The 23,269-nt window shown below is 44.8% G+C and overlaps 1 protein-coding gene and 1 non-coding gene across 2 annotated transcripts in view; one reads left to right on the forward strand and one right to left on the reverse strand.

The window, feature by feature from the left end:
- Positions 1-23,269, reverse strand: part of PLCG1 (phospholipase C gamma 1) — a gene marked incomplete in the record, with an annotated part of 173,941 nt that overhangs the window by 66,997 nt on the left and 83,675 nt on the right. Inside the window, 6 exon segments of the mRNA XM_073606385.1 lie at positions 1,484-1,569; positions 5,147-5,265; positions 5,511-5,612; positions 10,514-10,586; positions 19,564-19,586; positions 23,127-23,210. Coding sequence (XP_073462486.1) covers positions 1,484-1,569; positions 5,147-5,265; positions 5,511-5,612; positions 10,514-10,586; positions 19,564-19,586; positions 23,127-23,210 — 487 coding nt within the window.
- On the forward strand, positions 3,834-3,963 carry LOC141114707 (small nucleolar RNA SNORA17). The gene has a single exon (XR_012236977.1). It is a non-coding gene; the product is annotated as a small nucleolar RNA SNORA17 (small nucleolar RNA).

The raw sequence follows: 23,269 nt of genomic DNA on the forward strand, positions 1-23,269 counted from the left end.
GAATAAAAAAAATATAAAATAAAAAAAAGCGGACCCTTCCCACACCTGTTTTGGATAACGTGGGTAAGGATTAGGATACTCTGACAAGTTCTTTTTTTTACCGTGGGAAGATTTCCAGACTGGATATTATACAAGGCGAGAGGGAAAATTTCTCTGACGGGACACAGGCAGAAAAAAAATCCACACCAGTATATATATATATATATATATATATATATATATATATATATATATATATATATATATATATATATATATATAATTTCCATGAAATGAAGCAAAGAATTACATAGTCAGTATGTCAATCCCAACCGGATCCCCACCCACCAACAAAGGGCTCATTCACACGAACATAAATACAGATGTATGGGCATACGGTACAAAATATACGCCTTTATTTGTGACTTCTGGGAGCCCCCTGCTGCTGTATAATTACACCTACAGGTCTGTGTTGACAGAATACGCTGTATACGTGTATAGGTTTGTAAATGCTGGTACTTGAGATCATAAGCGCCATGTATAAAGCACAAGTTCCTGAACACATGTGCCTGTAAACATAATACTGTTCATACAGTCTTATAAGCAGAATAACGCACTAGCTGAGTCTTTTGACCACTGCAAATACAGGGGTTTTTAATGATGTACGCCAACATGCCTGTATTTACATCCGCATGCATGAGTGATAAAAACAAGTTCTTTTATTGATGGAGAGGTGTTGCTCACTTCATATCTTAGTGACAAAAAAAAGTGAAGGCAAATCTCTCCAACCAGGACACAGACCGCAATAAAAATCTCACAGGTTTCCGAATTTCTCCTCTCTTCTAAAAAAGGAAACATTAAAAAAAAAAAAAAATAGATGTCATACTTACCCGCTCTGCGCAATGGTTTTGCACAGAGCAGTCCTGAGCCTCCTCTTCTAGGGTCCCCTGCTCCAACTTCTGGCTCCTCTCCTCTTCCTAGTGACCCCATAGCAAGCTGCTTGCTATGAGGGCACTCTTGCGAGCTCGCTCCCTAGCCGCCCTGTGTGTCCATTGACACACACAGGGCAGCTTGGCCCGCCAACCGCTCTCTCCTTACTGGTTGTGATCGATGGCGGCAGCAGCCAATGGTTCCCGCTACTGTTTCAATCTCCAGTGAGGAGGGTGAGAAAGCCCAGTGCTGTTGCTTTCAGACACAACACTGGATCGGCATCGGGTACAGGTAAGTATAAGGTGGGGCACATAGAAGGTTTCTTTACCTTAATGCAGAGAATGCACGAAGGTGTAAAAATTAAAAAAAAAAAACACTTTAAGTGGTTTAAACTGGGGTTATACAGTCTAATATCAAGAAAACCTGAAATAAAAAAAATCTAATGACAACATTAACTGTACGAACACATAAAGGCAAACACATTTCCCACGTTGATGTGGCCGTTTTTATTTTCTTTTTTTTTTTTTTAAATAACATTAACACCATCATCCACAAGATGGCGTCCTCCACTCACACTCAATACAGCGGCAGCCCATCCGCAAACAGCGGGCATATGCTTCAAGGGAGGATTCACTGGAGAACTGATCTCCCGTAAGGTACCTATAAGCAGAGTAACCAAAAAAACAAAAACTGTAAATTAACCTTTTTTAAAAAAATAAAAATAGAAAGCAAGGTTCTCATCAATATGTGTGACATTAAAATTCCCCTAATGCAGCTTAACCTATGACTCTTGCAAGCTTATCTTTCACAGGATGAACTGCACCGTATGTGAAACACATGTATAGTGTGTGTTCTACATCCATTTTAAAAGAAAAACACACAGGAAATACCCACCCCTGGCAAACACACAGAAGAGAAGATGAATGCTAAAATGCAGGCAAAAATCACACAACCTTATGCTTAAAACACATCGCAAGATACAGCAAAAATAAACATACATACAAATGCATATTAAAAAGACCCTGTCACCAACCTATAAAACTGCAGGTAAAAGCACAGAAAAATCAAGTCTTTTAATTGTTTGCTTATTATTTTTCCTTTCCATAAAGGTTTTTTTTTTATTCTTCACTTTTAATGTGCCTCTAAACTTGCTGTAAATTTTGACTACTGGAGGAAGAGCAAAATCCCTAGCACTGCCACTATCCTCCTTGCATGTCCTAGCCTTCTCCTCCACTACAACTCCCCCTGAGGACGTCTATGACAAAACACGTCGGTTCGGGCCAGCGGATGTGACGCCACCACGCACGCCGACACAGGAAGCAGTTTTGCAGAATGAGACAGAAGCTGATTGGATTGTAAACAACCATCCATGGATCAGAGTGGCTTCTCTGCCTTTTTAATCATGTGAGTGTGCATTTACAAGAGATCTTAAAAAACCCGTGAACTGGTCTTACAACACGAAGAGAACTTTTTTCAAGCCATGTGTTATTGGTGCAGGTTGACGCACTTGAGTCGGGCCAGTCGCTAGACGATCACTGGATCCAGACATCTATACCTACTGAGCGCTTTATGACCATGTTCTCATACAAGGCAACATACCTTCTGCTAAGGTACGGTAATTTATGTGCACTTGAGCATCCCTTATATTTTGGTGGAAGCACATTGTTGAAGAATCTGTTTTTAAATTTCCTATTTATCACCACATGGACGCTGGGAAAGTTATGGATTTCTTTGGATTGGACTTTGTGAATTCGTGTTTTACTATGTGGAACCTTAGTATCTTGTTTTGATCACTTTGCTTTCATTTTGTTTGTGTTGAGTATTCATGTATTGTAGCGCTGCCCTTTTGAATAAGATTGTCTAATTACTGTCTGTACTGGGCCAGCTCCTCCGCTCATCACTTTACAATATTTTATATACAGTCAGGTCCATAAATATTGGGACATCGACACAATTCTAATCTTTCTGGCTCTATATATCACCACAGTGGATTTGAAATGAAACGAACAAGATGTGCTTTAACTGCAGACTTTCAGCTTACATTTGAGGGTATTTACATCCAAATCAGGTGAACAGTGTTTGTACAGTTTGTATATGTGCCATCCACCACAGTTGTTTTCCGTAGTCTTCTTGCATTCTTTCTTTTTAAGGATGTTCCAAACAGTTGATTTGGCCACACCTAATGTTTTTGCTATCTCTCTGATGGGTTTGTTTTGTTTTTTCAGCCTAATGGTGGCTTGCTTCACTGATAGTGACAGCTCTTTGGATCTCATATTGAGAGTTGACAGCAACAGATTCCAGATGCAAATAACACACTTGAAATAAACTCTGGACCTTTTATCTGCTCCTTGCAAATGGGATAATGAGGGAATAACACACCCCTGGCCATGGAACAGCTGAGCAGCCAATTGTCCCATTACTTTTGGTCCCTTAAAAAGTGGGAGGCACATATACAAACTGTTGTAATTCCTACACCGGTCACCTGATTTGGATGTAAATACCCTCAAATTAAAGCTGAAAGTCTGCAGTTAAAGCACATCTTGTTCATTTTATTTCAAATCCATTGTGGTGGTGTATAGAGCCAAAAAGATTAGAATTGTGTTGATGTCCCAATATTTATGGACCTGACTGTAGCTAATGGCAGAGGAGCCAAGGTGGATTATTGTGGAGTGTCACTTGGGTGACAGATCTGAGTCTGCTGAAGTCACATGCAAGATAGCGACACTCAGCAGCAGCCTCAGGGCTTTTGGGTTTCTACACAAAGGAAGATTTTACAAGTTCGTTTTTCAGGGAGGCCGGCCTGATCGAACCCTCCATTCTCCTCTGTGGCGCGGTGGGTGTGTCTGTTTACACCCGCCTAAATCCAATTCAATAAAAACAGACAGATGGGGATCTGTTGTCCTTCTGTCTAATGAATCGGATCAGATGGCAGTCAGTTTTAAACAGACAGGCGGTCCGTTTACATCTGACTGCCCATAGAGGAGAGCGGCTGTGTCTGTGTCCGCTCTGCATAAATGTGAAACAGAGAGAGCGGACACGGATCAGCCATCCACATGCTTAGCGGGGATCAGCAGACTGATGGCGGAGTCCATTCCGTGAGAAAGGGACCTAAACAACATGCCAAAATTTGATAAAGGCACATATAATCTTATGGGAAGATTGCTGTTTCAATAAAAAGGTTTGGCAACAGAGTCTCTTTAAAGTGTTACTAAACCCATGACCCAGCATTCACTATATCTGGTCTCTCACAGTACACAGAACAAGGAAATGCAATTATTTTATTAAATATAAACTGCTAAATACATTTTCTCATCAGCAGTATAAAAGCAGCCTTGTGACTTATATCAGTGTCTGGCCAAGCACTGGTTAAAGCTTGTAGGAGGAGTTTTCATTCTCCTTCAACTGTCCTATGATTCTGCATGACCCCTGACCCTCTGTCTGGACAGTGCTGATCACATGCACCCCCCCCCCACCCCCCAAAAAAAAACTCTTTAGCAATTCACATCAAACTGAGCATGTGCAGAGTGCCTCCAAAGCTCTTAAATCAGCAGATGGATTGGGGACAGTAAAAGAGGAGGCTCAGTGAAGACGGGATCAAATGGCCTTTTTACACAATGCAGAGGACTAACCCTTTAGGTTCTACAGTGAGTATAACAAGCATGCGTACTGCATATACAGACAGATTTTACTGCTGTGGGTTTAGTAACACTAGAAATATACACGTTTTAAATCGCAAGGTCTACTAATGCTTTGGACCCCCACTCCCCTTCTGAAAAAATAAAGAGTAAAATAAAAAGTACAAAAAATAAAATACATTTCGGGGAAAAAAATAAATAAACTATGCTTACCTTACACCCTGGGTTCTGGTCACTTCCTGTAGGTGCTGGTGACATCAATGGGCCTCACTGCGGGGTACTGGGAAAGTGAAGGTTCTCAAATCTTACAATCAGACTCTCCAGGGCTGTGTAGATATGTCTTAACAGATTCCCACCAGAAGGCCCATTGATGTCACCATCGCTAGGAGCAGTGGACAGAAATAGGGGCATAAGGCAAGTTTATTTTTCATTTTTTTCATGGGAAGGGAGGGGGGTCTAAAAAAAATAAAAAATGTGGATTTGGCTTTTTCAATCTAGGTCCATTAGATTAGCTGAAATGTGAACAAATCCCGAGTAGAGGGGAGAGAATACAAGAAGAGTACCTTAGCACATAGAGAATCCAAGTAGCTAAAATGTCTTACGTGTTATGAGAAGAGGAGATCCAGTAATGGGAAAGGGGGTTGTCCATGTTTTGGGGACACACGGTGTCCAGTGAAGAATCCCACATATTGTTCTCCTTGGAGAACAGGAATGTAACAAACTGCAGAGACACAACAGCAGATAGACCAAGAAAATCAACTTACATGGATTTAAGAAGAAAAAAAAAAAAAAAAAAAAAAAAAAAACCACAGAAAGCTTTTAAAACCTGGAAAAAAAAAACAGTGGGAGTGAAGCTAATTTCAGAGAGGCACACACAGAAAGCAAGTTGTGCCCTACATTCTCCAGACTTTTACTTTGAAACCATATAGAAAAAAAAAAATTCTGTTTTCTTGTTTTTTGACCTACCTCCTCCGGGGTGAAGTATGGTTCATCTATCTCCCTCAGAGGGTCACGCAAAAAGTGAAACATGAACTCTTGCACTTTGGTAGGATCAGATGCCCACATCTCCTGCAATGATTAGTGAAAGGGGTTAGAAGAGACAATATAAATGGAAGGAGGAATAAAAGCAAATAGCAGAAGGGGCACCCTGGGAAATGCACGAATGCCAGAAGAGACTGCAGAGAGTCGTGAACCGTCCTTATTGTTAACCTGCACGTTGTACAAGTTTACTATTCTGTGCCTCAACAAGAGACCATTAAGCAGCATTCCCCACCTTACCGCCCCCCAAAATGTTTGGGAAACCTTGAACTTCCTGAAAATTGATAATTGCACAGGACTGCTCTGGACCTAGTCCTGGCAATCGGCAGCTCAGTTGACTGAAATCAAAAAATTTAGGTTAGTAGGACTAATAAAGCACTTCTATACCTCTGAAAAATAAAGCTTCAAAACCAAATTTCATGACCAGCTGGAGGTACGGGTGACATGAAACAGTAGCTCGTTTTGGCCCCATGAAACTAGTGTTCAGCAGGACACTGTGGACCCCACTGTTTGACTATGTGAGAAGGACCACCCTTGCTATTCCCTTTCCTTTTCTCTCCACTATCACAAAGGTCCAAGCGCATGACAAGTTGCATCCCTTTGTCAGCGAAGGCACTGTTCAAATTGGTGCGACGCTGACTTTGCAGTGACTCAACGAATTGAAAAAGTAGTTCCTGCTCTACTTTTAGCAATTTCGGGTGCGACTTGCATAGACATCTTTGCATGATCTGTGCACAGATGTCTTCAAAGTTGCACTGACACGCAGCTGTGAAGATTTCAGATAAATTTGCACGATTTCAAAGCCGCATTCAATGTGAACGAGGGCAAAACACTAGTGCGCTGCATTTTTAAAAGTCCTGCATACTGCATTTTAGGTGCATGTTTAACTGCTTGCAGACCACCCACCATATACTGCGGCAGGGCAGCCGCTCTGTGTCAGACCACGTACCTAGCACACAGAGGCTTAACTAGAACCTTCAGGATCCCGGTGCAAGGAACCTGACCCACGGTCCTGGGGCCCTTTCCAATGATCCTGGGGTCCTTTTCTCCCTCAATTATGGTCCTGTAGCAGGACCCCTACCTTACATCTTGGGTAGGGTTGCCATCTTTTCTTCAAGCCAAACCCAAGACTTTAGCAGCGCACAGCAAATTCTTTTTTGTAGTATACACTATACATTAATTTTGTGATTAAAAAACAATTCTAATTGTATATATTTAATCACAAGAGTCGCCCCTCACATCAGATTCCACATAGTTCCGCTTTACATTTAAATACGCAGTTTCCCCTTTTACTTCTGAATCTATAGAGTTCCCCTTTGCATCTGAACTTGCAGAGTTCCCTTACATTGTAAGGTGGGACTGTGCAGATACTGATATAAAAAGGGAGAACTCTGGGGACTTTGATTTAAGGAAGAACAGTGAGAACTCTGATGTTAAGGGGAACACTACAGACTCTGATATAAGGGGGTGGTAACTGGAACCCCCACTCATATCATCGTTCCCAGCATTCCTCTTTAAGCAGGGTTCCCAGAGTCCCTGTTACTCCAGAGTCTGCAGAATTCCCACTTGCACTGTAGGGGCCCTTTTACACATGCAAACCAATTGGACCACCCATTGTTCTGTATGGGGAGACGGATGTAAACAGACAGATCCATTCACCATCCGTGTAGCAGATTGGATGACAGTCAGACCGGGCCCATATAGAACAGCGGGCTGTGTTCATGTCTGCTCTGCACAAGTGGAGTGGACATGGACCGGTCATCTGCCTGCTCAGCGAAGAGATCCCCTGCTGAGCAGGCTGATCCGCTTGGCAGAGTTCGTCCATGTGAAAGGTCCCTAAGCCAAAGCTTTGATGTAAGGGGTGCTCTGGGAATCCTGAGGTAAGGGGATCTCTGCTCACCAAAGCCCCCACTTACATCAGAGTCCCCCTTTACATTACAGTACACAGAGCTCTCCCTTACATTAGTGTGCTCAGAGGCTGGTGAGATAAGAGAGAAAGGGAGGGATGCTTCAGTCACTATAGATGGGTGCTTGGGCCCTGGTGTTCCACCACTGTGGTCAGCAAGCAAGGCCCAATAGTCTATGCTATACATACATATAGGCTGGCAGAGCATGCTGGGGCTTGTAGTGCACCACACCAGGGAAACCCCAGCAGGCTGCTGTGTTGGTAGAGGGGCTCTGGAGGTGACAACACTCGCATAGCCCTCTCAATGACTGACCCACCTGTGTGCCGCTTTGTTTTCAATCACTGAGACGTTTGATTAGGTAGGAAGGCTGTCCTGGAGAGCTGTGGATCCCCTGTAGAGGGTTGCAGCATTCGTGGTACAAGCTGGCCTTTCCTCCACTATCTATCTGCAGGCTGGTGGATCCTGCTCTCTCTAGTTCTTTCCTCTCCTGTCCATGTGAGGAGGGCGGGCTGTCAGTACGCGGTCTGGGCAGTGTGACAAAGTGTAATAGACACTCTCTGGTCACAACTGCAGCCAGCAACCGTGGAGCCATATCCTGGGTTTTTGGGCCCCACACAGTGGCAGAACTCCAAGGCCCGGTCGCAAGCGCGACTGCTGCGACCCTGGTAGCTCCTCCACTCCTAGTATGTGATCTGACATTTCCGGGTCTGGGACGCGCAAGTACTGCCAACAACCAGCTCACGCTGTCACTGAACACAGCGGGAGCCAATCAGAGTGTCTGCCAGGACGCGCCGATCGGGAGACAGGCAGAACCGCGCTCTGTGTAAACAAGGCAGAGCGCCGTTCTGTGAGAGAAGAATGTACTGATCTTATGTTTCTGCTAAGCAGGAACATAAGTCTTTACCTCCCCCCCCCCCCCACCCCTCAGTTAGCAAGCACTCCCTAGGATTACATGTAACCCTTTGATCGCCCCTGATGATAACCCCTTCCCTGCCAGTGTCATTAGTACAGTGACGGTGCATATTTTTTAAGCACTGATCACTGTATTTGTGTCACTGGTCCCCAAAAAGTGTCAAAAGTGTCAGTTAGGTGTCCAATTTGTTCGTCGCAATATCGCAGTCCCACTATAAGTCGCTGATCGCTGACATTACTAGTAAAAAAAAAATATCCCATAGTTTGTAGATGCTATAACTTTTGCACAAACTAATCAATATACACTTCATGGTCATTTTTTTACCAAAAATATGTAGCACAATACATATTGGCCTAAATTGATGAAGAAATTCGATTTTTTTATTGGATATATTTCATAGCAGAAAGTAAATGCTTTTTTTTTCTACAGTGTCAGTCTTTTTTTGTTTATAGAGCAAAAAATAGAAAACCACAGGGGTGATCAAATTCCACAAAAAAAAAAAGAAAAAACAAAAAACAAAAAAAACAAAAAGAAAGCTCTATTTGTGGGAAAAAAGGATATCAATTTTATTTGGGTACAGTGTCGCGCGGCCGCGCAATTGTCAGTTAAAGTAAAGCAGTATCGCAAAAAATGGCCTGGTCAAGAAGGTGGTGGGGTAAACCTTCCAGAGCTGAAGTGGTTAAGAAGTGCACCAAAAACGCAAATTTTTGTGTGTGCTTTCACGTTTCACATGTCCATGATTGGAGTCAAGCAACCAGAAAACGCGCCAACACCACATGAAAAACGTATATGCGTTTTTACTGCGTAGTGTGAAAGGGCCCTAAAGTAGTTGTAAAACCGAACTGGAAGGAAACTGTGTATATGGACTTAAAGGATGAGTTCACTTAAAAAATAAATAAATGAATGCACTTTTTTTGCATGTAAAAAATTGCATTTATTTATTTATTGGAGCCTGTAAAGCATTGTACCAGCGATCATCAGATCACTGGTGCCAAGCAGGTCTCCCGCAGATCTTTCTGTGTGCCCATACATCCCATACGGGCAAGCAGATACACCGACAGGAAGTGTCAGTGAACTACCATCACGCTGTAGGCCATTGAGAACTACAAGCTGACAACCTGCAAAGGATGTCAGGGCTTGTAGTTCATTCACGCACAGAGCTGTGTGAATAAATGATGCCGCTGTGTGGGCGGAGCCCAGATCGGCCACGCTGATTTTAAAAAGGGACAGCTAGTATGGGGAACTTCTCAATATACTGCTGTCACAGAGGGGGAAACCATGCAGCATTGCACGCTCCACCCTAAAAACCAGGTGAAACATGTAACCTGTTCCTAAAGATGAACTTATCCTTTAAAGCGGTAGTAAACACCAGATTGGCCACTTATAACAAAGCTTACCTGCAGATACAATGATGAATATCTCCTAAACGTGCCCCGTTGAAGAGAAAAATTCACAATTTCCGCAGACAGGGACATCACCAGCGCTTTGAATTGACAGCACACTGAATGTGCTGTCGATCCAGAGCGTTGTCCCGCAGCCGTGATGTCATCGCGACTCCGCCATTCAACCGGCCAGAACCCGCAAAACCAAAAGGAAGATCGGGTGAAGATGGAAGCCATGCCAGCGGCGACAGCGTGCCACTGGAGGGATCTCTTTTACAGGCAAGTCTGTCATAATGTGCTAGTATGGGGTACATACTAGCACGTTATTCCATTAATGTTTAAGGGGGACAGTTTTTTTTTAATTTTTATAAAGACTTTTACTATTGCTTTAAACTGAGAATGAATTGTTGATGATAGCTTCACCAGTGTGAGAGCTGGTTCACACCACAAAAACGCACTCCAGATCCGCTCCGGATGCGTTTTTGCACACGTGTTTTTTTTGGCGCATTCCGGTGCCTATTTGATTGGGTTAAAATTTATTTCGTAGAGCAACAGGGTTGCTACCAGTAGCGCTAGTCTTTCCTGGTCTCCATAGCTATACATTTGCTCTCTTGCAGTCCCAATAATAAGACTTCTTCACTTATTTTTTCCAGAGATCTCCATTATGAAACCCCATCCTCAGTCACTGCCATCACACAGGAAAACAAAGCATACTATAAAGACCTTTACCTTCTGATACTCCAACAGAAAGCTCTGGAAGTCCAACAGGGAAACTCTGCACAGCCCTTGACGCTCGCCACCTCTGGACACAAAGAGAACACAAAAGTATTTTTCACCCAACCATCTGCAAACCTCATTGGGTCATAGTGTCATACATGTGAAGCGGTTTCCAACATCGCAAGTTTATATCCACATTTCTGCTAAATTCGATTTGGCCGATGCAGCGTTTAGATATCCAACTTGACAAAGGACTGGCCTTAACACAAAGCACTTTAAGGCCTCGCTCACACAGGTGTACTATAGAGTATGCCAATGCGAGGGCCGTGTTTGCACAAAAATGCAATGAACACCTGTGCATCCCTTGTGCAGGCAAGTCCAATTCATTCAAACTAGAACGCAACGAATATACGGACACAACAGCTGCTCCCAATGTAACAGCCATATGGGTCCGGGTACATAGGGCTGTTCAATAGGAATGTCCGTGCAGCTGCTGCTTCCCAACTGAAAACATGGCCTGTACACAGGCATATGTTATTGTACATTTGTATGAATGAGACCTAAATATGCATTGACCACATTTTCTTTGCATTTTTACCAAACTGTGCAATCGGTAAGAAAGAAAAAAAAATAAAAATAAAAAAAAACAGGCCATTTTCCAAGTGCCAGAATACATGTGTTACTGCATGGGCAACCATTAATTTCCCAAAGCCCCGTATCCCCGTGTGTTACAGTGAAAAATTGACAGTTACTTACCGATAACTGTTTTTCTAGGATATCTTCCAGGACGGCATAACCTGAGAGATGACTGGTCCACCTGACAGGAAACACAATCAACATACAAGGTTAAAAGGCCCCTCCCTTCCCCCTGCACCTCAGTTCTCCCAAAGTAATAGGTTATCCGGGTGACAGAGAGAAACTCTTCCCGTAGTACTTATATTAAAACATGGGTGGGAAGTAGGCCTGCCGTCCTGGAAGATATCCTAGAAAAACAGTTATCGGTAAGTAACTGTCAATTTTCTCTAGTCATCTTCCAGGACGGCATAACCTGAGAGGATAGACAAGGAGTTTAAGGCCTACCTCAGGGCGGGACCACCGCTTGTAGCACCTTCCTTCCAAATGTCAGATCCTGGGGCGACAGCAGTTCCACTATAGTGTTTCAAAAAGGTATCCTGCTTCGCCCAAGTGGCTGTGCGACAGACCTGTTCTATCGAGGCCCCAGCTCTCTCTGCCCAAGAGGCCGCCAAGGATCTTGTTGAGTGGGCCTTAAGGTTCCCTGGTACTGGGGAACCGGTCTGCTCATAGGCCAATGTTATTGTCTGCCTAATCCACCTAGTCACAGTAGATTTAGACGCCTGCCCTCCCTTTCTAGGGCCGCTAAATAAAACTAAAAGATGATTCGACTTTCTGTAGTCCTTTACTCTATCTAGATATGTCAATAAACATTTCCTGACATCTAATAAATTAAATTTCCTCTCCTTATCATTTTTAGGATTATCACAGAAGGAGGGTAAAGTGATCTCCTGAGATCTATTAAACTTAGATGCGACCTTGGGAAGATATAGTGGGTCCTGTCTAAGAACCACTCTATCCTCCAGAATCAACAGAAAAGGCTCCTTAACTGACAGGGCCTGTAGGTCGCTCACCCTTCTGGCCGTGGTTATGGCCAACAGAAACGCTAACTTAAGAGTCAAAAACGTAACTGAAATCTCTTGCGCTGGTTCGAAGGGCGCTTTCGTCAGCGCCTCCAAAACCAGAGATAAATTCCATGGAGAAAATACATTCATTCTGACAGGGGTTACCCTCTCCCTTGCCAGAAGAAATCTCTTAATCAGTGCGAGCCTCTGATCCAAAAATACAGATAACGCTGCTATCTGTATTCTCAAGGTGTTCGGGGAAATCCCCTGATCCACCCCTGCTTGCAAAAATTCCAGTACCACTGGTACTGAAGGGTAAGACACCTCCTTATCACGGCACCACTGTGAGAAGCAATTCCACACCATGGAGCAGATCCTCCTGGTGACCAGCTTCCTGCTGCCCAAGAGGGTCTCAATTACCCTATCAGAGCACCCCTTACCCCTAAGGATCTCCTCAAGAACCATGCCGTCAGTTTGAGGAATCACGGGTCGGGGTGGAGGACTGTCCCCTGTAGGAGAAGATCTCGTCTGATTGGAAGACGGAGCGGAGGAGAATTTGACCACTTTTTCAGAGTGGCAAACCAGGTCCTTTTTGGCCACCATGGGGCTATAAGGATCAGTCCGCAATCTGAGCGGGCCAATTTTTGTAAGACCTGTGGTATTAAGACTAGTGGGGGAAAAGCGTATGCTAGATGGAAGTCCCAGTCCTGAGACAGAGCGTGCACTCCCTGGGATCCCCCTTCTCTGTTGAGAGAGAAAAAACGATCCACTTTTTTGTTCCCTCTGTGGGCAAAAAAGATCTATATCCGGAGTCCCAAACATCTGACTTATCTGGAGAAAGACCTCCTGATTTAACTCCCATTCCCCTTGAAGGATGGGTTGCCGGCTTAAGAAGTCTGCTACCACATTGGCGGTTCCTCTTATGTGAACCGCCGATATGGACTGAAGATTCTCTTCGGCCCAGTTTAGGATGTTCAAGACTAGACTCAGTAGTTTCCTGGATCTGGTGCCCCCCTGACGATTCAGGTAAGAGACCGTTGTCACATTGTCTGACAGGACTTGGATCTCTAAGCCCTGAATCCTGTCTCCAAAGGATACTAACGCCTGGCCCACCACCAAGAGTTCTCTGTGGTTGGAGGATGCCCCTGCCTGAGAAGGCGTCCAGGCCCTCTGTGCCTGGATGTCCCCCAGGTGAGCGCCCCAACCCCAAGCGCTTGCATCGGTAGTGATTCTTGTGGGATTCCACTGGTCCCAGGGTAAGCCCACCCTGAGCTTGTCTTGATCCAGCCACCAATCTAGGGAGGTCCTTACTCTTGTTGGAATAGACACCCTTGCATCCAATGACTCTCTCCTTTTGTCCCAGGAGGACAAAAGGAAGAACTGCAGCTCCCTGGAGTGGAGCTGAGCCCAAGGAACCGCTGGAATACACAAGGTCATTAGACCTAGGACCCTCATGATATGCCTGCGAGAGCACTCCCTGGTTTCTTTTAAAGAGGATACTGCTGTAACCACCTTTAATCGTTTTTCCTCTGGAAGAAACAGTTTCTGAACCTCTGTATCCACCAGATATCCCAGGAACACTTTTATTTGGGACGGTGCCAGAGAAGATTTCTCTCTGTTTACTATCCAGCCCAAGGACTCCAGAGTGAAAATCACTCTGCCTACGTCTATCTCCACCTGCTCTAGGGATTGCCCGTATACCAAAAGGTCGTCTAGGTAGGGTATAAGGGACACCCCCTGTAGGTGTAGGTAAGCTACAACCTCCGCCAGGACCTTTGTGAAGATCCTTGGGCTTGCAGCTAATCCAAAGGGAAGAGCTCGGAATTGCCAATGCTGAATCCCTTCGCTCGTAAGGACTGCGAATCTCAGCAGGGACTGGTGTTCCCTGGTGATCGGGATATGAAGGTAAGCATCCCTTAGATGTCTCATGGCTAAGAACGCACCCCTTAATAGATGCCTGCGCACCGTGTATATACTCTCCATCCGGAAGCTCTTTTGTCGCAAAAACCTGTTCAACTTCCTGAGATTTAATATCAGGCGAAATTTCCCTGACGGTTTTTGAACGACAAATACATGGGAATAAAACCCTTGGTAAAGCTCTTCCGGTGGAACGGGGATGATCACCTCCTGGAACACCAATCCCTGCAAGCTGTCCAACAGCTTTTGAAGTTTCCTTGGGGAGACGGGTCAGAAAAAAGTTTTGAGGGGGAGGAGAGAGAAGCTCCAAACGATATCCCTCTGTTACAATCTGCAAGATATAGGGACTTTCGGAGATTCCCTTCCACTGAGGGACAAAGTGGGATAATCTCCCCCCTACCCTGATGCTGGCGTCACTTAGACTGCTTGGTGGCGTTTTTAGGTCCAGAAAAGAGCAGACTACCTTTTTGTGCGCTCTTTCCCTTTCCCCACCTCCTATTCGCATCCTTTTTTCCTTTGAATTGACCCTGGTTAACGGAGGGACGAAAAAACTTCCTGCCCCTTGCTCCTTTAGCTTTGACCAGGAACTTTTTTCCCTTTTCTGCTGACCTTGACAGCACCTGATCCAGGCCAGGTCCAAAGAGTTGTGAACCTTCAAAGGGCAAACCACATAGCCTTGATCTAGACATATGGTCCCCTTCCCATGATTTGACCCAGACTGCCCTTCTTGCGGAGTTAAGGAGATTTGGCTGTGTTCCTGACAGACTCCACAGCCGCATCTGCCAAATATGCCACAGCCTTACCTATTATTTCTAAGGAGTCTGTGATTTCTTTGGAATCACTGCCTTTAGAAACATGGTTAGAAAGTCTGCCTAACCATGCGTCCACGTTTCTTGCCACGCATGCTGATGCCAAAGCAGGAGCCATGGCAGCCGCATTGGAATCCCATGCTCTGCGCAAAAGCGCCTCCGCCCTTCTGTCCATTTGGTCTTTTAGGTTCCCTGAATCCTCAAAAGACAAGTCAGATTTTTTAGAAACCTGCGACAGGGCTGCGTCTAACTTAGGGGTTTTAAAGAATTTCTGCTCTTCTTCCTCCCCAAAAGGAAACCTTCTCTTCCAAGTTTTGAGTCTAAGAACCTTTCTTTCCGGGTCTTTCCACTCTCTCAAAATCACCTCCTTTAGAGCCCGATGAACTGGGAACACCCTGGACTGAGGCTTTCCCAAACCCCTGTACATCTTGTCCCGGGCCGACTCCTGAACCGGAGGTTCTGGGATATCCTCAGAGGCATAGATCGCCCTAAGTAACTGCCCCATGTCTTCCACGGGAAAGAGGTGGCTACTAGCTCTAGGACTGTCACTATCCTGGCTGTCAGCGTCTGTGTCTACACCTTCCTCTAATGAGTCCTCCTCTGACTCCTCTGGGTCCTCAAACTCCTCAACTCCTGAAGTGACAGAGGAAGGGGGAACTTGCAAGGTTTTCTGACCCCTGTCTGAAAAACCTTCCTGAGAGGAAGTGCCTTCTCTAGAGGACAGGATTTCTCTATCCTCCGCTTTAGGTGCTATAGCAGTCTTAATAGACTGGAGGGTAGAAAGCATCTCCGACTGTACCGCAAGGAAGTCCCTCATAACCTGTGAGGTTTCCTTACTAGACAGTTTTTGTATGCACCTATAGCAAAAAGGTTTCCCATGGTCCTGTGGGAGCTAATCATTACAATTCCCACATCTTTTTGACCTGGGAGGAGGGGGATTTTTGCCCTTCATCTTGTGAGCCCCTTGAGCAGAGCTGCCAGGATCTAGGGAGACAAAAAAGACAAAGTCCAAACTTTAACCAGTTTCCTAAGACTTTCTGTCTGTCTCTCTCTCACTCCCCCCCCCCCCTATGGTGTAGGTAAGACCCCTCTTACTTCACCACAAAAAACGGAAGAGGACTCACCACCACTGGCCTCTTCCTGGGCTAAGGTTGCAGCTGTTACCTCCTCTCCATCCATATCTGCTGCTTTGTGAGGTTTTCCGACCTCAAGAGAGGAGTATCGTGAGGTCTCCTGCTTTTCCCTGGAGCGCTGAGTGTCTTCTCCTATACACCGATGATCGGTGCCATTTTGTTGGAGAGCCGCTGTCTGAGGGAGGATTTTGGCCTCTAGTGTCCGAATCCGCCATTTTGGCATAGACCGGAAGTCGGAAGTTACAGCGACCGGAAGTCGGAAGTTACAGCGCCCGGAACCGGAAATGCCGCCATCTTACTCCACCCTGGGAAGCCTGCTCCATACACAGGAGCTTCAGCATTCCCTATGAAGTCCAGGACCTCCACCAGCCCTACAAGGCACCAAGGTACCGACCTGGCTGGCGTCCTCTACCCCCTCTGTGGCCTAGACACCAGCCTGAGCTCCAGTTCCTTCATCACCTCCGTACCTGACTGGGTGGAAGGAAAAAGCATGAGGTATGTGCTCACAGGCGTTCTGGGCTACCCCTCTGTACCCGGGAGGCTCCTTGACTCTCTCCCCCGGCCATTGAGGGGACCCCCTGAGAAGGACAGGGCCATGGCTGGACCCGCCACCCTCCCTGGCTTTGGCGTCCAGCCCTCAGGGGGGGGACCATCCGCTCCTAGCTTCAGGTCTGAGAAAAAACAACAAACATTTCGCTGCCGGGAAACACAATCAAGAACTGAGGTGCAGGGGGAAGGGAGGGGCCTTTTAACCTTGTATGTTGATTGTGTTTCCTGTCAGGTGGACCAGTCATCTCTCAGGTTATGCCGTCCTGGAAGATGACTAGAGAAATAGTATATTTATTTTATTTTCGTTGCACTGTAACACAGTACAGTAACCTCATCAGTCTGCACATACCACAACTCTGTGTGAAGTGTTCAAGGGTTTCCTGAATTCAAAAACAAGAAAATGCACACACAGGCTCTTCCTCCCACCAGAGGAAGATGGGTAGGTGAGGTCGATGTTAGGTTGGCCCACTTCTCCATCTTCCCCTGATACATGCTGCTTACCCCTTCTAGTAATCTCATTACATGCAAACATTGCACCAGGTCCATGTACAGTGCATCCGGAAAGTATTCACAGTGCTACACTTTTTCCACATTTTGTTATGTTACAGCCTTATTCCATAATGGATTAAATTCATTATTTTCCTCAAAATTCTACAAACAATACCCCATAATGACAACATGAAAGTTTGATTTAAATCTTTGCTAAATTATTAAAAATAAACTAAAAAAATCCCATGTACATAAGTATTCACAGCCTTTGCCTTGACACTCCAAATTGAGCTCAGGTGCATCCTGTTTTCCCTGATCATCCTTGAGATGTTTCTACAACTTGATTGGAGTCCACCTGTGCTAAATTCAGTTGTCTGGACATGATTTGGAAAGGCACTCACCTGTCTATATAAGGTCCCACAGTTAGAGCATGTCAGAGCACAAACCAAGCCAAGAAAGTCCAAGGAATTGTCTGTAGACCTTTGAGACAGGATTGTATCTAGGCACAGATCTGGGGAAGGGTACAAAAACATTTCTGCAGCATTGAAGGTCCCAATGAGCATAGTGGCCTCCATCATCCGTAAATAGGAGACGTTTTGAACGACCAGGACTCTTCCTAGAGCAGGCCGCCCGGCCAAACTGAGCGATTGGGAGAGAAGGACCTTAGTCAGGGCGGTGACCAACAACCTGGTGGTCACTCTGACAGAGCTCCAGCGTTTCTCTGTGGAGAGAGGAGAACCTTGCAGAAGAAAAACTATTTCTGCAGCACTCCACCAATCAGGCCTGTACGGTAGAGTGGCCAGACAAAAGCCTCTGCTTAGTAAAAGGCACATGACAGCCCACCTGGAGTTTACCAACAGGCACCTAAAGGACTCTGACCATGAGAAACAAAATTGGCCTGAATGGCAAGCGTCATGTCTGGAGAAAACCAGTCACCGCTCTTCACCTGGCCAATACCATCCCTACACTGAAGCATGATGGTGGCAGCAGCATCATGCTGTGGGGATGTTTTTTGGTGACAAAAAACATCCCCACAGCATGATGGGGATCGAGGGAAAGATGAATGCAGCAATGTACAGAGACATCCTTCGTGAAAACCTGCTCCAGAGCGCTCTGGACCTCAGACTGGGGAGAAGGTCCATCTTCCAACAAGACAATGACCCTAAGTTCATAGCCAAGATAACAAAAGGAGTGGCTACAAAACAACTCAGACTTAAACCCAATTGAACATCTCTGGAGAGATCTGAAAATGGCTGTGCACAGATGCTCCCCATCCAACCTGATGGCGCTTGAGAGGTCATGCAAAGAAGAATGGGAGAAACTGCCCAAAAATAGGTGTGCCAAGCTTGTAGCATCATATGCAAAAAGACTTGAGGCTGTAATTGGTGCCAAAGGTGCTTCAACAAAGTATTAAGCATAGGCTGTGAATACTTACAGTATGTACATGTGATATTTTTGTTATTTTTAATAAATTTGCAAAGATTTCAAACAATCTTCTTTCATGTTGTCATTATGGGGTATTGTTTGTAGAATTTTGAGAAAAATTATGAATTTAATCAATTTTAGAATAAGGCTGGAACATACCAAAATGTGGAAAAAGTGAAGTGCTGTGAATACTTTCTGGATGCACTGTAGGTCAGAAAGTTTTCTTTAAAAAATGTTCTATAAGAATCCAACATTGTCACTTATAGCAGATAAAGGCCTCTCTAAACATTATGCTACTGACAAAAATAATATCCTATTAATACTTCAAAAGACATTGCATGCACAAATAATCACGAGTGGTAGTAAATACAATTAACAAATCTATTTTAAATCTTCCCAACAATATGGCATTAGTTAGGCATTAGAAATATAAAGTAAAAAAATACAACAGTATTTATCATATACATTAAAAGGCTTAAAGTGATACTAAAGTCTTGTTTTTGTGTTTTTTTCGGCTAAAAATAACAAACATGTTATACTTACCTGCTCTGTAAAATGGTTTTGCACAAAGCAGCCCAGATCCTCTTCTTCTCGGGTCCCTCGCCAGCGCTCCTGGCCCCTCCCTCCTGCCGAGTGCCCCCACAGCAAGCAGTTTGCTATGGAGTCACACGAGCCGAGCCGCTGCTCTGTGTCCATTCAAACAGGTAGCCGCAGCTCAGCCCCGTCCCCCATCTCTCCCCTCATTGGCTCACTGACTTTGACCGACAACAGGGGGAGCAAATGACACCCGTTGCTGTGTCTCAGCCAATCAGGAGGTATACAGTCCCAGACAGCCGAGTCTCTCGTGCAACATCGCTGGATCGAGATGGAGCTCAGGTAAGTATTAGGGGGGGGGGGGCTGCTGCACACTGAAGGTTTTTAATCTGAATGCATTAAAATAAAAAAACTTCTGCCTTTAGAACAACTTTAAATCGGTAAGGTAAAAAAAAAAAAAAAAAAAAAAAACTTGCATATTTAAATAACTAGTATAGGGGAACTAATTGCATTAAATCTGAAAAGCTATAGTCACCAATTTTACATTATCAAACACTGAATCTACTTACCTCTCCAGGAAAGGGATTTGCATCTGTGAAAAGAGAACAAAGTCAGTGTAAGGACTGGCTGCTATGCCAATAGGACAATTATATGGTTCTAAAAGAGTGTAAAATGCAATCTCCATTCATGATATAATGCGACTTTCTTGTACGAAGCAAAAAATTAAAGCTGATGAAAATCTTGTATAGCATCTCCTCTATTTAATAAGCTATAATGAGATTTATGAGCCTGTGGGGCCCATCCTAGCTTTCCAACTAGGTAGCAATACCAGGATCCGTAGGACAGTCCAAGAGCTTACATTTCTAAGAACAAAATTAGCAAAGGCAGCTTCCATATTTTAGCCTTCACAGGTACCCTGAGAAAGCGTCAGCTAGCAACTATTTCATGAAATATATTGACTAGAAAACAGCTGTGTGTCAGTACAGATGACGCCACAGAATACCTAATATTTGAGCACCTCTACTCAAAATGGACCCTTTGTTTTGGGTGGCGCGAGACAGGTTTTGATCTCCAGTTGGGTTTTCTGCTACGCAGAGGGGAGATTTTTCACTAGTTTTGGCTCTATTCTAAAAAGAAAAAAAAAAGGTTGCGACATGCATGATGCATGTACAGTGCTAATGAGGATCTTTTAGAGGGTGCATGTTAAAATATTCCTTTACCAAGTCTCTGCCAAAAAGCCCATCTGGCCAAACCCATTTCAAGCCCATCTCTGGCCAAAAACCCATTTCAAGCCCATCTCTGGCCAAAAACCCATTTCAAGCCCATCTCTGGCCAAAAACCCATTTCAAGCCCATCTCTGGCCAAAAACCCTGAAAACTCCACCCCTACCCTTACATTTCTGAAATTCAAGTGCACTTCCTAGACACTCCTATGCCTTGAGTATTATTGGCTGTATATCTTCACTGTGAGATCATCTAAAGGCACTGCTGCCTCTGACCGCTTAGTCCCACAAGATTTGGTGATGTCACTACTGTGTCCCTCTTGTTCTCTTGGCTAGAAAGGAAGATATACCCAAGGACCAGCAATGCAGGTCTGCTTAACTCATTCTGCAGATCTGTCCCTCGCCCACCTCTCCTGCTGCTTCTTGAATGTTCCCCACTAGTCATTGGATCACTAGTCACCAGGGGAGCTGCTCTGACATGGGAAAACCAAGTCCTTTTTCAAATAAGAGGGCCATTTCCATACAACGTTGAACAAGTCATGGTAAGTCAGTAATGGGAACTAAATACAGCTGCAGTGAACCTATAAGTAATACTTGGTGACTACTCTTTGCCCTCTGCTTGGCTTTTTTGGGCACAACTTCCACAGATCAGATAGTCTTTAAGCATAGGGGATGTGTGCTTGTACTGAAAGAATATGCTTTCACTGCTCCTAATCCCTCCAAAGTTACGCATATACACCGTTAAAGCCCTCCAGGAAATGTGAACATTTTCCTTCATAATGTGGCTGCACATGCACTGCAAGAGTAACCTCTTTAGAACTAGGGGACATAGAAAAGAAGTACTCACCAAATCCTGTGCACTGCTAGACCAGAGCCCACAGAATCTTCTAATCTACACCACTCTCCAGCAGTCTAAGTTCCTGACATAATCAAGATCATTGCAGGGTCTATAGCCTTGCAATAGACTTGAGGACACAGAGGGACAGTGTTAGCCTGCCGGGGAGCATAGGATCAGTGAAGTAAAAGTGTTTTTATTCAGTCTTAAACGAAATGAGAAATTAACGCTTGCAGTGTGGGCATAGCCCCAGAGTTGGGCTTTAACTACTGTCAAATACTCATTCCCAGGACAAATCAACTCAGTTTCAACACTCAGCTTTGGTCAATCAATCATTGACACTTACGCCGCTACAAGCTACTATATGCCATGTTCAACTATTGCTAGAATTATAGGGTCAATATAAAGAAATCTTGAATGCATTCTTTGATTCTATACGATTGTTTAGGAGGGGAGGTTGATTTACTAAAAGCAAACATACTGTTGCTCTATATCTGAGGGGAAGCTCTTAAATGAGGGGAAGCTCTGCTGACTGCCATCATCCAAACACGTGCAAGCCAACTTTTTTTTATTTTCCTTGCATGTGATTGGGTATTCTTTGCAAAGTGAAGCTTTACCCAATTTACTAAGCTCTGGAGCAAGTGCACAGTATACTTGCCTTTAGTAAATCAACCCCAATGTGTCTCTTGCTTATGACGATTCATATGCTTTGCATTGTGAAAAACGAAAAAAAAAAAAGAAGAAAATAAATTCTTGTAAAAAAAGAACACTCTTCCAGTTCGGTCTGGATCCTCCACAATTGTTAGTCCAATGGGGGTCATGATGCTTCCGTGTAATGTGTCAAAGAGAGTGCCAAACAAAAAATTGTCAGGCGTTCCAAGTCTTAATTGTTCAACTAGCTACAAGCGGGGCAAAAAAAAAGACAGCCGACATGTTTCGGGGGCCACACAATCCCCTTCATCAGAGCTGGGTGAAATGCAAGAATGTAAAGACTAAAAAAAACAAAAAAAAAAAGACAAAAAACTTTAAAGCAGGGTATACACGGACTAAAAATCAATCAGTTTAGTAGGAACCAGCCAACTTTTGCTGTGTGTGTACTGCTGTTCAATTGAAGCCGATCTAATGTCGAACGGTCATGCTGGAAAGCCAACATTCGATCAGCGCTGGCAGCCAATGATGGCTGAAGCAGAGGCCTGTGCGCGCCGACGGGGAGAGGCCTGTGCGCGCCGACGGGGAGAGGCCTGTGCGCGCCGACGGGGAGAGGCCTGTGCGCGCCGACGGGGAGAGGCCTGTGCGCGCCGACGGGGAGAGGCCTGTGCGCGCCGACGGGGAGAGGCCTGTGCGCGCCGACGGGGAGAGGCCTGTGCGCGCCGACGGGGAGAGGCCTGTGCGCGCCGACGGGGAGAGGCCTGTGCGCGCCGACGGGGAGAGGCCTGTGCGCGCCGACGGGGAGAGGCCTGTGCGCGCCAAACGGTGGGGGAAGAATACAATAGCATTGCAGGGGGGATGCCTGCATCACACATTGTTGTATTGATGCAGGGATCGGTCAGGTTTAAGCATGATCTGCAGGCAGAAGATGGTATACACAATAGACAATGTTCACAGTAGAAATTACACTGCAGCCCCTAAAAATCTTAGCACAGGATTCCTAAAGGACACTAAACATGCATTAAAATCATAACATCCCTTTACACGATACTCAGGTCCCCGCAACAAACAATAAAAAAAAAAAAACATGTCAATTACTGCCAGTTATGGCTGCCATTAGTCTGGTTGTTCCTCTTCTCTGTAATGACCGATTATTTTGTTACAGTATTATTAAAGCAGCCAATGAAGAGCTCATTAACAAATTAAAAAAAATTAAAAAAAAATCCAGAGCAAATATTTACTGCAGCCAGTAATCAGAGATCATTTACAACCACTGTCTCCATGCATTTCACAGCCAGCCATACTAAGCATCCTGCCTGGCTGGAGACTGGCTGGCTCAGTTATTCCATATGGCATTTCTAGAGATAAAATCGGAAACTAGACAGCGCAGAAGGGAAGCCGACTCCGAATGATCCTGTAATACTCACCGTCTTCTGTGCATTGTACATAAGGGAGCGGTACAGCTGGGCAAACTGAGCATAGTTGATTTCTTGGTTTCTCTGCTCCACTTCCTATAGAAAGGGGAAGGAGGGACAGACAGAGAAGACATTAGACCCAAATCTACAAAGTC

The sequence above is a fragment of the Aquarana catesbeiana genome, linkage group LG12, assembly GCF_042186555.1.
Source record: "Aquarana catesbeiana isolate 2022-GZ linkage group LG12, ASM4218655v1, whole genome shotgun sequence".
Taxonomy (NCBI): domain Eukaryota; kingdom Metazoa; phylum Chordata; class Amphibia; order Anura; family Ranidae; genus Aquarana; species Aquarana catesbeiana.